The 12,200-nt window shown below is 45.3% G+C and overlaps 1 protein-coding gene across 2 annotated transcripts; it reads left to right on the forward strand.

Moving 5' to 3' along the window:
- Positions 1-405: 405 nt before the first annotated feature.
- LOC140480890 (transcriptional repressor scratch 1-like) lies at positions 406-4,704 on the forward strand. Of its 2 annotated transcripts, none has more exons than XM_072576453.1 (2): positions 406-869; positions 2,347-4,704. In XM_072576453.1, the coding sequence occupies exons 1-2, from the start codon at positions 716-718 to the stop codon at positions 3,072-3,074; spliced, it is 882 nt and encodes a 293-aa protein (XP_072432554.1). In that variant the 5' UTR covers positions 406-715; the 3' UTR covers positions 3,075-4,704. The 2 variants fall into 2 exon arrangements, with proteins under 2 accessions (XP_072432554.1, XP_072432555.1); XM_072576454.1 differs by lacking the exon at positions 406-869 and adding an exon at positions 1,112-1,179.
- The last annotated feature ends 7,496 nt before the right edge of the window (positions 4,705-12,200 follow it).

Here is a 12,200-nt window from a genome sequence, read left to right on the forward strand (position 1 = left end):
TGTAGCTCAATTTTGTGGAGTGAGATTTGAGCCTACAAGCTCCCTGATTGATGTGACAGTACTGACATTAAAACCCTTTGGGACGGTCAGGCCTAATCCAGAATTAGATCAGCACATTCCAGCGACCAAAACCATTTTGATCTCCACGATTCAACTCATATAATGAACTCCGAGGCAGTCTTGGGGGGCAAAAAAAAAAGTATGGGGGGAAAAAATGAAGAGAGCGGCGGCAGCAAACGAAAAATTGAATTCGTCTGGCGTAATGTGGATCCCCAAGAGAATTTTTGATGGGCTGAATTAGGCATTTTCATTTACCACCTGATCGCGACTGTATAAAACCTACAGCTGCTGACCTCACAGCCTGTAGGATTCATTCTCATCCCTCAGCCAGCTTCAGGAAGGAGCCGGAGCAGGAGAGCGGCGGAGAGCTGTCCAAGTGCTGAAACTGCAAGGCGGGACTGCTCCAGCGTTGGGAGGCGCTGGGAACTGTCCAGAGTGCTGAAACCAAACCCGCGGCTCTCCACCCCAGCAGAGGAGCTGTTGGGAGCTATCCAGTTCTGAAACTACACCCCGGGACTCTCCTTTCTCTCTCTCTCTCTCTCTCTCTCCGCCCTCAAGCACACGGAATCGCTGGGAACTGTCCTCCTCTGAAAGTACGTCCTGCTCTCTGTCCCCCCCCCCCCACCACACACAGATCTGCAGACGAAAAAAAAACATGCCGCGCTCCTTCCTAGTTAAGAAAGTCAAGCTTGATGATTTCCCGTCTCCTACAACCAGCATCCCATCTCCGACCTCAGACTACGAAAACGCTTATGGCAGACGTGCCACCAATAACGTTGGAAGCCTAACTGCTCGGCTGCACGAGAAAGGTAAATGCTCCCCGTCCTTTGATCCTGTTGCTGCGCTGTGCACAATCATTCCTCAGTCTCTGTATTCTCCACGCCGCATTTGCAAAGATTAACACCAAACGTACGCGGAAAAAAAAATAACTGCATCAGGGATGTGTGCAAAAATAAGCCTCTGTCAGCATTTTACGCATTGCGTGTAATATTTTGAGGTATTTATCCAAGAATGATGTTTTCATTGATTGCATTGTTTCTTGTTGCGGCCTCCCTCTCTCTCGCTAAATAAAGAGAATGCGGAGCTAATTTCAGCGTATACTTCTGTGAAACCTTATGGGTTCGTTCTGCTTTTTTTTTGGTAAACGATGGGAGTTTTAAAGAAGAGAGAGATGGTGCTGTGTTCATCTTGTGAATGTAAAGGGGAAACAACCTCGCGTGTAGCAACTGGCTGCACCTAGAGGCAGAGAGAGAGAGAAAGTTGGAAAAAGACTGCAGTACAGCTATGAACGCAGGCAATGGTTTACCGGTTCCTCGTTCCTGGCTCCAACTGTCAAGGACCAATCTTTGCCTGATATATTATTAATAACAATACAATCATGCTTGTTGCATGTTCAGACAAATGAAATTCAAACAAAAAATCGATTCGAAACCCTGACTTACATTTGTCCCTCTGCTTTGATTCTGGTTCTAGCGGTTTGATGCTAACAAAGGATTTGTGTGCGCGTGTTTGTGTGCATGTTTTGATTTTATTTCACACTATATTTCCCATCTCTGTGATGCTCAAGATAGCTTCCTCTGGTGCTGTGTTCGCGACGTGCAGAGCCACGGGCCATGTTGTCCCTTGGCGTTGCAATGTTTGTTTATGGGCACAATGTGACTTTATTGGCCAGGGCTTGTAATGCCGGGCACCGCGCAGTCTATCGCGCTGACCCAGTCTTGGGCTGAAATTGGATTTTACGTCCGACGGTTGTTACAAAGGCAGTGAGACCGAACAGCTTGTTGATCACTCTGAGATCGAGTTTCATTCACTGGAATGCGGCCCTCTGCAGATCAACTGCCCAGTCTCCCGCGACAGGCGTCGAGCTGACTGTTACTGTGTGAAAGGCAAGAGTTATTGTGTGCGCGTCTGCGCTCGGGAGGAATATAATGCAATTCTTTTATTAATATTTTTATTTGTACACACAGAAACTGCAACTCGGAGCTAAATGCAATGTGCATGTTATTGGCTCGTTCGCTGTGAAGTCATTTGCTGAGGCGGGTCACATTTATAGCGCATGGGTCCTAGCTTTTGTTCCCCAGTTGTAATGTTACTAAAAATAAATTGCAAGCTGCAGTTTGCTTGTTGCGGTATATAAATAGCGGAAACTGCATTTTTTTTTAAAAAGGAGGCTGTATTTAAGGACACAACGATTCCTGCTGTGACCTCTCGTCCTAAATGAATGAAGTGAACAAAGATCTCCATCTCTTTCTCTGTTTTTTTTTTGTCCCCCCCCCTAATTGTCAGGGTACATCGGTGACTACATCACGCCTTCCGTTTACGATGGAGAGCCCCAGAACGCGATTAAATTGTCTTCGCCCGAACCCATCTATGCAGCGGTTCATGGTGAATACGGAGTCCCTGACTCGGAGTCACCAGACAGCCCACACTCGGGGATTACAAGCGGCTACATCAACGGCGACGCGGCGGTGAGCGAAGGCTACACGGTGGACGCCTTCTTCATCACTGACGGCAGGTCGAGACGGAAGGCCATCGCCGGTACCAGAGGCTCCATCCAGCGTCACACATGCAACGAGTGCGGCAAGACCTACGCCACCTCGTCCAACTTGAGCCGGCACAAGCAGACCCACCGGAGCCTGGATAGTAAGATGGCCAAGAAATGCCCGACCTGTGCCAAGGTCTATGTGTCCATGCCGGCCATGGCCATGCATCTCCTCACTCATGACCTCAAGCACAAGTGTGAAATCTGTGGCAAAGCCTTCAGCAGACCCTGGCTCCTCCAAGGTCACATGCGGTCCCATACCGGCGAGAAACCGTTCGGCTGTGCTCACTGTGGGAAAGCCTTTGCAGACCGGTCCAACCTCAGAGCCCACATGCAAACTCACTCAGCTTTCAAACACTTCAAGTGCAAAAGGTGCAATAAGACCTTCGCTTTGAAGTCCTATCTGAACAAGCATTATGAATCCGCCTGTTTTAAAGGCGCTCTCCCGGCACTGAACGCGGTTGAAGCCTGATCTCCACTCCCACCCCCCTCACACCACCTCCCCCCACCCCCCACCCCTCACCCCCTCCTTGTCCTTCCTTCTCACCACCACTATCCCATCCCCAACACTTCCCCTCCTTGCATCAATAATCCCTCAAGCATCAAGGAACCCCACGGAAACACGAATACTAAGGGGAAATGCTACGCGTTATAGCACACGGAAAATATTTTCTATAAGAAAGAAGTGAAGACAAAAAAAAACTGCTTGCAATCTTCGAATAGACTGGACACAGAACAACTTCCTAACTCAAGCTGTAGAGAACACTCAACCCTTACCAAATCACTCGCTGAAATTCAGCGGGAGGGGAGGGCAGTAAAGTGTTTGCAACTATTGAGAGGTCAAACCTTTTTTTAAAACAAAAAAAACAGAACTCGGAGGACAATAATGTACTTTTGCCAACGATCAGATATAGGCCCCTCCCCTTCTCTTTTAGGTAACATTACCGGTAACAACACGTTTCTTTCATTTGTAAATTCTTCAATTTATTTGCTCAGTGACAATTTATTTGGTCTTTCTATCATTGACCCTCTCCCCCTGCACCTTTTCTCGCCTGAGCCACAATTCGTGGCTCTTATGATTTTTACTTTTAAATTATTGAGTTGCACTTTATTTATTAATTTGTCGAATTAATTATTGAATCAAAATCGGTTCAGTATTTAACAGGTTGCCAATCTGTTACTGACATGCCAAAGCGCTTGCCACTTTCAGAGGGAGAATCGGAAACAAACTTTGGTTCGATTATTTTTTTGTCGAACTATTTGCATTTTATGCATGTGACAGTATCCAATCTATGCCAATTGTAAGATAACTATATTTTGAATTTTTTGCAAGAAGATGAAAAATCATAAGAATTAAATAATGTAGACAGTTTTGAGGGCAATATTTCACGTAGGAGCCTGGACTATGCTATAGAGCAATAATTATTTGATGCATGATATTTTTAAGAGAAAAAATAGTATTTGGATAAGCAGATGAATCAGGTACATTTTAATCCAGTATTCTGACTAGTAAGACAGTTATTTAGGGTAATAATAAATAATTATTAATATCAGGGAACTTTCCAATATAGTCTTATAGGATTTAAGACAAATGAATCTTCCATTTTAATATTGCCTGCCTTTGTTTCATTGTAGTAACGGGGATCGTCCTTGTGGTGCTGAAAGGACAGCTCCCATCATTCAATGACTTTTGATAAATGAATATCATGAGGTAAAATCACTCCAACGCACTCCCATTCCCGTCTTACTCTGTCTTATTCCATTTTTAGGTTTACATCCGGTAACACTAAGTGTCGGATTCCTAGATTCAGGTAGAAGGAATTGTATTTATTATGGATAGTAACCATCAGAGTCACACACATCCATAGGAGAGCTGTATATCGTGAGAATCTTGTAAATAACATTTGCAACTTAAAACAAAAAGAAATACAGGATTTTTACAAATTGTAAAAAGTGTTTAACCCTCCCAGTTTCTGGGGGAAATTTTCACGGGAATTTTTAAGCCAGTATTAGAAATGACGGTTGTAAGCACAATGACACCAGACATTATGGCGCACTTCATAATTAAAATGACTAATAACGAATAAAGACAATTCTTAATATATGACGTGTGCCTTGTTATTTTTCCAATCGCATATCTATTTAAAATATCGGTTGCAATAATTGGAAGTTAAAGTTCTTGCCCCCCCCCCCCCCCCCCCCCAGCTCCTTTGTTGTTAATCTCTCTAGTAACAGGTTGACATTGTAACAGGTAGTGTTTACTTTATTTCAAAAAAAAACCTATTTGATGACGACTGGCGAATAGGTAGTCTGGTCACGTAGTCGGAATGTGCTAACAATTCCCAGAACGTGAAACCTTTCCGGGCCTCACAATTATCCGCCGGTTCTTTGACCCCCCCTCGGGTGCTGATTGCAGTGAACCTGCACAATAGACACATCCAGACATCTGTGTTATTCACAACACCTCCCAACCAAGCCCTCCGTCTCTACCACACCCCAGCACCTTCACCTCCCCGCGCACAATCCAGCTCTTTCCAACATTTGCCTCCACAACTTTTGCCTGTCCCCCCCCCCCCCCCCCCCCTCTTTGAATCGGGCGCCTTTAAAACACCAGCGAGTAGTCGTGTAACCGGTCAGAGCACAATAGGTTTGGGGAAGCGTCAGGCTGTGATGGTGAGTTAAGTCTTGATAAATCCGGTTCTGACCTTGCCCATATTGTCCCCGTGTCCTATCCCTCCCTGGGAAACCAGCCACGGGCTGGATACCGCCCTTCCAGGGTTGAGCTGTGGGGTATTTTGCAAAGGAGTTAACCCTGAAAGGTCAGACACAGCCCTGAGTCTCACCTCAGACATGAACTATCAGGACCTCAGCATCCAGCGGCCTCTGACTGAGTTACTTGCATTGTTATCAGCAACAGCATTTGTTTCTTCCTCATTGTCATCATCGATTCTCACTTATAACTTGCTTTGTTTCAACCGGGGCAAACAGAAAGGAAGTGTTAGGGGAGGGGGGATGGAGCGGAAAAGCGGGGGCAGTGGTGGGTGGGGGCAGAGACCGACACGGGAGACAAGAGAGAGACGCAGACACAGAGAGAAAGGGGGCCAGGTGGAGAGAGAGGGAGATAGGGGCAGTAACATGGGGAGATAATTGGGGGACATGGGAAGGCAGAGGGAGAGACAGAGAGAGAGAGAGAGAGAGAGAGAAACAGGCGGAGGAACGGAAAGGGAAAAAAATGACATTAGCGAGAAAGGTAGATAAAGGAGAGAGGGGAGAAAGACAATGTGTAGGAGAGACGCAGAGAGACACAGTGGGAAAACAGGCAGAAAGAGAAAGAAAGGCAGAGAAAGAGAGAGATACAAAGACAGAAACAGGCAGAGAGAGAGATCGACAGAGGTACAGAGAGAGAGAGACGGGACAGAGAGAGGAATGAGACAGGCAGGGAGGCAGAGGCAGGGAGAGAAGGAAAAGAGAGAGACAGGCACACAGAGAGAAAGTGGTGGGGGGGGGGGAGTGGATACAGCAGATACAGAGAGAGATAGAGAGGGGGATGAAGCAGATACAGTGAGTGATAGAGAGGGAGGATACAGTAGATACAGTGAGTGATAGAGAGGGAGGATACAGCAGATACAGAGAGAGATTGAGAGGATGGATACAGCAAAGAGATAGAGGGATGAAGTCAGCAGATACATAGATAGATTGAAAGGGAGGAAACAGACTCTTCAGTCCAACCAGAGATAAAGAGGGGGCTACAGCGAAAACAGAGAGAGATAGAGGGGGATACAGCAGATACAGAGAAAGATAGAGAGGGGGGGGATACAGCAGACAAAGGGAGAGATATAGAGGGAGGATACAGCAGATACAGAGAGAGATAGAGAGGGGGGATACAGCAGTTACAGAGACAGATAGAGAGGGGGGATACAGCAGATATAGAGAGAGATCGAGAGGGGGGATACAGCAGATACAGTGAGAGATAGAGAGGGGGGATACAGCAGATACAGAGAGAGATAGAGGGGGGATACAGCAGATACAGAGAGAGATAGAGAGGGGGGATACAGCAGATACAGAGAGAGATCGAGAGGATGGATACAGCAAAGAGATAGAGGGGTGAAGTCAGCAGATACATAGATAGATTGAAAGGGAGGAAACAGTAGATACAGAGAGAGATAGAGAGGGGAACACAGCAGATACAGGGAGAGAGAGAGATAGGGGGATACAGCAGGTACAGAGAGAGATAGAGAGGGGGATACAGCGGATACAGACAGTGATAGAGGGGAGGATACAGCAGATACAGAGAGAGATAGAGGGGTTTTACAGCAGATACAGAGAGAGAGAGGGGATTACAGAAAATACAGAGAGAGATAAAGAGGGGGATATAGCAGCTACAGTGAGAGGTATAGAGGGGGATATATTGGATACAGTGAGAGATAAAGAGGGGGATATAGCAGATAAAAAGAGATAGAGAGGGGGATTACAGCAGATACCAAGAGAGATAGAGAGGGGGATTACAGCAGATACAGAGAGAGAAAGAGAGGGGGATACAATGGATACAGTGAGAGGTATAGAGGGGGATTACAGCAGATACAGAGAGAGATAGAGGGGTTTTACAGCAGATATAGAGAGAGAAAGAGAGGGGGATACAATGGATACAGTGAGAGGTATAGAGGGGGATACAGCAGATACAGTGAGAGATAGAGAGGCACACATGGGGCAAGCAGTGATGAGTTGTTTAAAAGCTGCTCCTGACCCTTTGGCCTGGTTTGGTTTGTATGAAATTGACAAGAAACTGGTCAGCAGAGGCCAGTAAACAGCAGCCCAGAAACCCAGTGGGAAAGACATGAACGGAAAGAACAGAATCCCTTCAGACCAACTGAGTGCCTCTGCCCCTTGGTCAGGAAGAGGGTCTGAGCCGGATCGATCTGCTGTGACCACCTGCCTGAATCCTCCTCAGTGCCTCCACCACCATGTCCCTTTAGTTCCCCTGGATACTTTGTTCTTTACTGAAGTTAGTGAGGACTCAGTTGGTTGATAGCCTTCAGTCACCCACCGGGACAGCTCAGCCCTTGCAGAAGGTGCTCCCTGGTCTCAGAGAGAGAGAGAGAGAGAGAGGATCTGGGCAGCTCCCAGGACACTGGCTGGTTCCTTTCGGGCCTAGCCCTCCTGGCTGTGTAAGGCAGTGACAGGAATTGACTGAAATTTCCATATAAAATGCTTATTAATATTTAAAATCAAACATTTGAATCTCATCCCATTAAATCGCTCGCAACGGAGCATAATGTGATTGGAAAGCAGAAATAAGTGCGAGAATAATTACAAGTTTACAATTTAATGACAGTCTTTTGGATAGTTTGTGGCAGTCCTGAAGGGAGAGAGGGCTTTAGTGCTTGTGAAAGAGTGGAGACGTTGGGCTTGATGGATCTGGAGCAGAGATGGTTAAGGGAGGATTGAGTTGTGATGAGATTTGATGGAGTCAAACTGATTTCCCTGCTGGAAGGATCAGTGGCCAGGGAACGCAGATTGAAGGTAAGGGGAGAGAGGGAGAATGTCTAATCTTCCACACAGAGTTGTTTAGACCGCAAAGGTAAGGATAACTAGGCAAACAGATTCAAAAGTAACTCTTAACACGGAACTGGAAACGTGTGTGAAGGGGACAGGTTTTCAGGGCTGTATGGAGAGAGTAACAGAGCGCTCTGTTAAAGAACCAGCAATGATGGGCCGCATGGCCTCTTTCTATCCGGTCGGACCCTTTAACAGTGTAACAGTTAGAATGTGGTGCTAAGGGGCCCAGCTATGCAATCAACTGATATAAAGGGAAATGAACAAATTTAAACAACAGCGGACAATGGTCTAAGTTAGAATTGTAATGTATTATTTAAGTTCAGGTCCTCGAACAGTGAGGATAGGCTAAAGAGACCTCCAGTGCTGTTTAGAAGAGGAACAAGTAACTCGACTGAAACATAGAAGTTTGAGGGATTGCGACAGAATGGATGTGTTGACGATGTGGTTTCCTCTCGTGGGTGAACATAGACCATGAGCTTACTGTTTAAAGGTAGAAGCATAGAAACTAGACGTAGGATTTGGCCCTTCGAGCCTGCCCCACCACTCAATATGATCATGGCTGATCACGGCTGATCATGCAATCTCAGTATCCCACTCCCACCCTCTCTGCATATCCCTTGATCCCTCTAGCTGCAACATCCACACTTGAATCTATCTAATGAACTGGCCCCCAACAGTTTTCCTGTGGGAGAGAATTCCACAGGTCCACAACTCTCCGAGAGAAGAAATTCTTCCTCATCTCAGCCCTGAATGGTTTACCCCTAATTCTTAGACTGTGACCCCTAGTTCCGGACATTAGATGGGCCTTTTCCTGACAGTCATCATTAGACTCTTAATTCCAGCTTGTTTTTTAAACGGAATTCAAATTCAAACCTGAGTCCCCAGAACATTACGTGAGTCTCTGATTAATAGTCCAGCGATAGTTCCATTAGGCCACCATCTCCCCAGAGGTGAGTCTTTGGAACTCTCTTCCTCAAAAGATGATGCAGAATAATCTTTGAATATTTTAAGACAGACGTTGATAGATTTTCAATCACTAAGTGAGTGCCAGTTGGGAATGTGAAGTAATCAGATCAGTTATGATGGCATTGAATGGCAGTGGCTCAGAGAGAGCTGCTCCAACTCCTAGTTCATACTTTCTTATGCTTTCCTAGGCCTTACGGGCAGAGACTTGTTGCCTGCTATCGTAAGTGATTTGAAGTGAATTAAATGTCAATCACATTGCTGTTGAACAGGAGTCACATATCAGTCAGGATGGAAGATTTACTTCCCTGAAAATGGGTTGTTAGAACAATCATGGTCACCAGTATTAAAACTAGCATTAGATTCCAAGTTTTGTTAATTTCACTAGCCATTATGGCAGGGTCTGATCCCCAGAGCGTTAGCCTGGCCTCTGTCTGCCCACAGAAGGGGAAGTTTCACAAACAGACAGGAGAATTACACAAGCAGTGTAATTAATTGATAAACTTGAGGAAAGGGAAAAGGCCCATTGTTTCTTGAATGAATAAAGTTAGTCAAGGAATAGGATGGATATCAGGTGGTACAGCGGTTAGCACTGCTGCCTCACAGAGCTAGGGACACAGGTTCGATTCCAACCTCAGGTGATTGGCTGTGTGGAGTTTGCACGTTCTCCCCGTGTCTGCGTGGGTTTCCTCCGGGTGCTCCTGTTTCCTTCCACAATCTAAAGATGTGCAGCTCAGGTGAGTTGGCCATGCTAAATTGCCCGTAGTGTTACTGGGTGGGTTACTCTTCAGAGGGTCAGTGTGGACTTGTTGGGTTGAAGGGCCTGTTTCCACACTGTAGGGAATCTGAACATCTGAACAGTGCTAGGGACGCTGGTTTGATTCTAACCTCAGGTGACTGTCTGTGTGGAGCTTGCACATTCTCTCTGTGTCTGCGTGGGTTTCCTCTGGGTGCTCTGGTTTCCTCCTACAATCCCAAGATGTGGAGGTCAGGTGAATTGGCCATGCTAAATTGCCCATGATGTTGGGGATGTTTAGGTTAAGTGCATTATTCAGAGATAGGGTAGGGGAATGGGTTACTCTTCAGAGGGTTGTTATGGACTTGTTGGGCTGAAGGGCCTGTGGGAATTCTAAGGTTATCAAAGCCCAGATGAAATGTTTACAAGGTCAAATTCAGGAGTTTGGACTTCTTTACCTCAGAAAGATATTTTATCACCATAAGTTCAGAGGTTAATAACAAGGAGCTAACCTGGAGCTAAAATCCAACTAAGGAGGATAAGCTTAAAGTATTAAATTCAACTTCTTGAAGAAAAGAAGATTGCGAGTGGACATGAAACCTCAGCTTTAAGAGCTTTGAGGCAGAGTTAATGAAGAATAAGCAAGTTATTAAATATAAACTGTGTGTAAGGTTCCCTAACCTCAGGAGGGGCTCATAATATTTTCTGATGATGCTTCCGATTTCTGGAGTGAAGTCTATTTTAAATCAGTTTATAATGTCTCCACTCACTTTCCCCAGGTTTCTCTCTTTCTCTCCTGAAGGTGCTGCCTCCAACATTTCTAGAAAAGTAGCAACGTTTTGAATCCTCACACAGATGGTCAAACCTCATGTCTAACCTTCGCTATTAATTACTCACAGGCAGATCAACTATGATGGCCTTCACATCTAATTGTGTCATCACCCAGAATCCACAGCTGTGGGGTAAGTTGTAAGGAGTAGGGATCAATGGATCCTTTTGCAGCTGAGATCAGCTGACTTCCCCAAATAATATCATTCAGTAAACAGTGTATCTGCTCGATAAGCATGACAAATGATACAGATTGATAAAAGGGACAAAAATGGATCATGTGTATGTTAGCCACAATCCCAATGAATGATGGAGCAGTCTGTTTTACTTTTATTCTTAATATTTCAACTAACAAAATGCCAACAGATTGACTCCTTTCACAGGAAACAGGAGAATTATTTGCCTAAGATTAGGATTCAAAGTATACGTGCAGAGCAAAGGCAAGATTATTGGACTATGGAAATGATAACGAATTTTGAAAAGATTTGTAGCTCAGGTTGAGGGTCTGGATGTAGGTTTGCTCGCTGAGCTGGAAGGTTCATTTTCAGATGTTTCGTCACCCTACTAGGTAACATCTTCAATGGCTCACTGAAAATGCTACCCAGTATGGTGACGAAACGTCTGAAAATGAACCTTCCAGCTCAGCGAGCAAACCTACATCCAGATCATAGATATGAAACACAGTTCTTCTGAATCAATTCAGATTTATATTCCATTATCGTAACCCTGTGTTATTTGTTCGCTGTATATGGGCATCATTGGCTATCATAGATTGATAATTCTTGATTGTCCTTGTGACGTTGGGCTATTCCAGGAGACAGTTCAGAGTCAACTACTTTGGTCCAGAGCCACATCTCAGCCACATCATTGCTGATGGCAGCAGATCACCTTCTCTAAAGAACATCAGTGAACTAGATAGGGTTTTACAATAATCCAGCACTTTCATGGTCACCATTAATGACATGAGCCTTTTATTCAAATGTATTCAATTAACTGAATTCAAATTCCCTTGATTTTCTGATGGGATCTGAATTCATATCTCGAGATCATTAGGCTGTATTTGCTAGATTTCTAGTTTAAGAACTATTATGCTACTACACCGGAAAACACGCACAAACAGGCCTTTAGACCCAACAAGAACAATCTAGTATCTATCCACAAGTATTGCTCAACCTTTTCCTTTCAATCCCTCTGCTATTTCTTTTTCCTTCACGTATTTATCAAGCTTCATCATTAAATCCACCAATTCTTTTCTCTTCAACCACATCTTGTGGTAGAGACTTCCACATTCTGGGTACTCGCATAGCAGCATGGGGCAGCATGGTGGCTCAGTGGCTAGCACTGCTGCCTCACGGTGCTAGGGACCTGGGTTCGATTCCAGCCTCGGGCAACTGTATTGTGTGGAGTTTGCACGTTCTCCCCGTGTCTGCGTGGGATTCCTCTGGGTGCTCTGGTGTCCTCCCACAATCCAAAGATGTGCAGGTTAGAGTGAAGTGGCCATGCCAAATTGCCCAT

The sequence above is a fragment of the Chiloscyllium punctatum genome, chromosome 8 (genome assembly GCF_047496795.1).
Source record: "Chiloscyllium punctatum isolate Juve2018m chromosome 8, sChiPun1.3, whole genome shotgun sequence".
Taxonomy (NCBI): domain Eukaryota; kingdom Metazoa; phylum Chordata; class Chondrichthyes; order Orectolobiformes; family Hemiscylliidae; genus Chiloscyllium; species Chiloscyllium punctatum.

Coding starts and splice junctions, on each gene's coding strand:
- LOC140480890 (XM_072576453.1), top strand. CDS start 716: ATGCCGCGCTCCTTCCTAGTTAAGAAAGTCAAGCTTGATGATTTCCCG. Junction 870..2,346: donor TGCTCGGCTGCACGAGAAAG/GTAAATGCTCCC, acceptor CCTAATTGTCAG/GGTACATCGGTGACTACATC.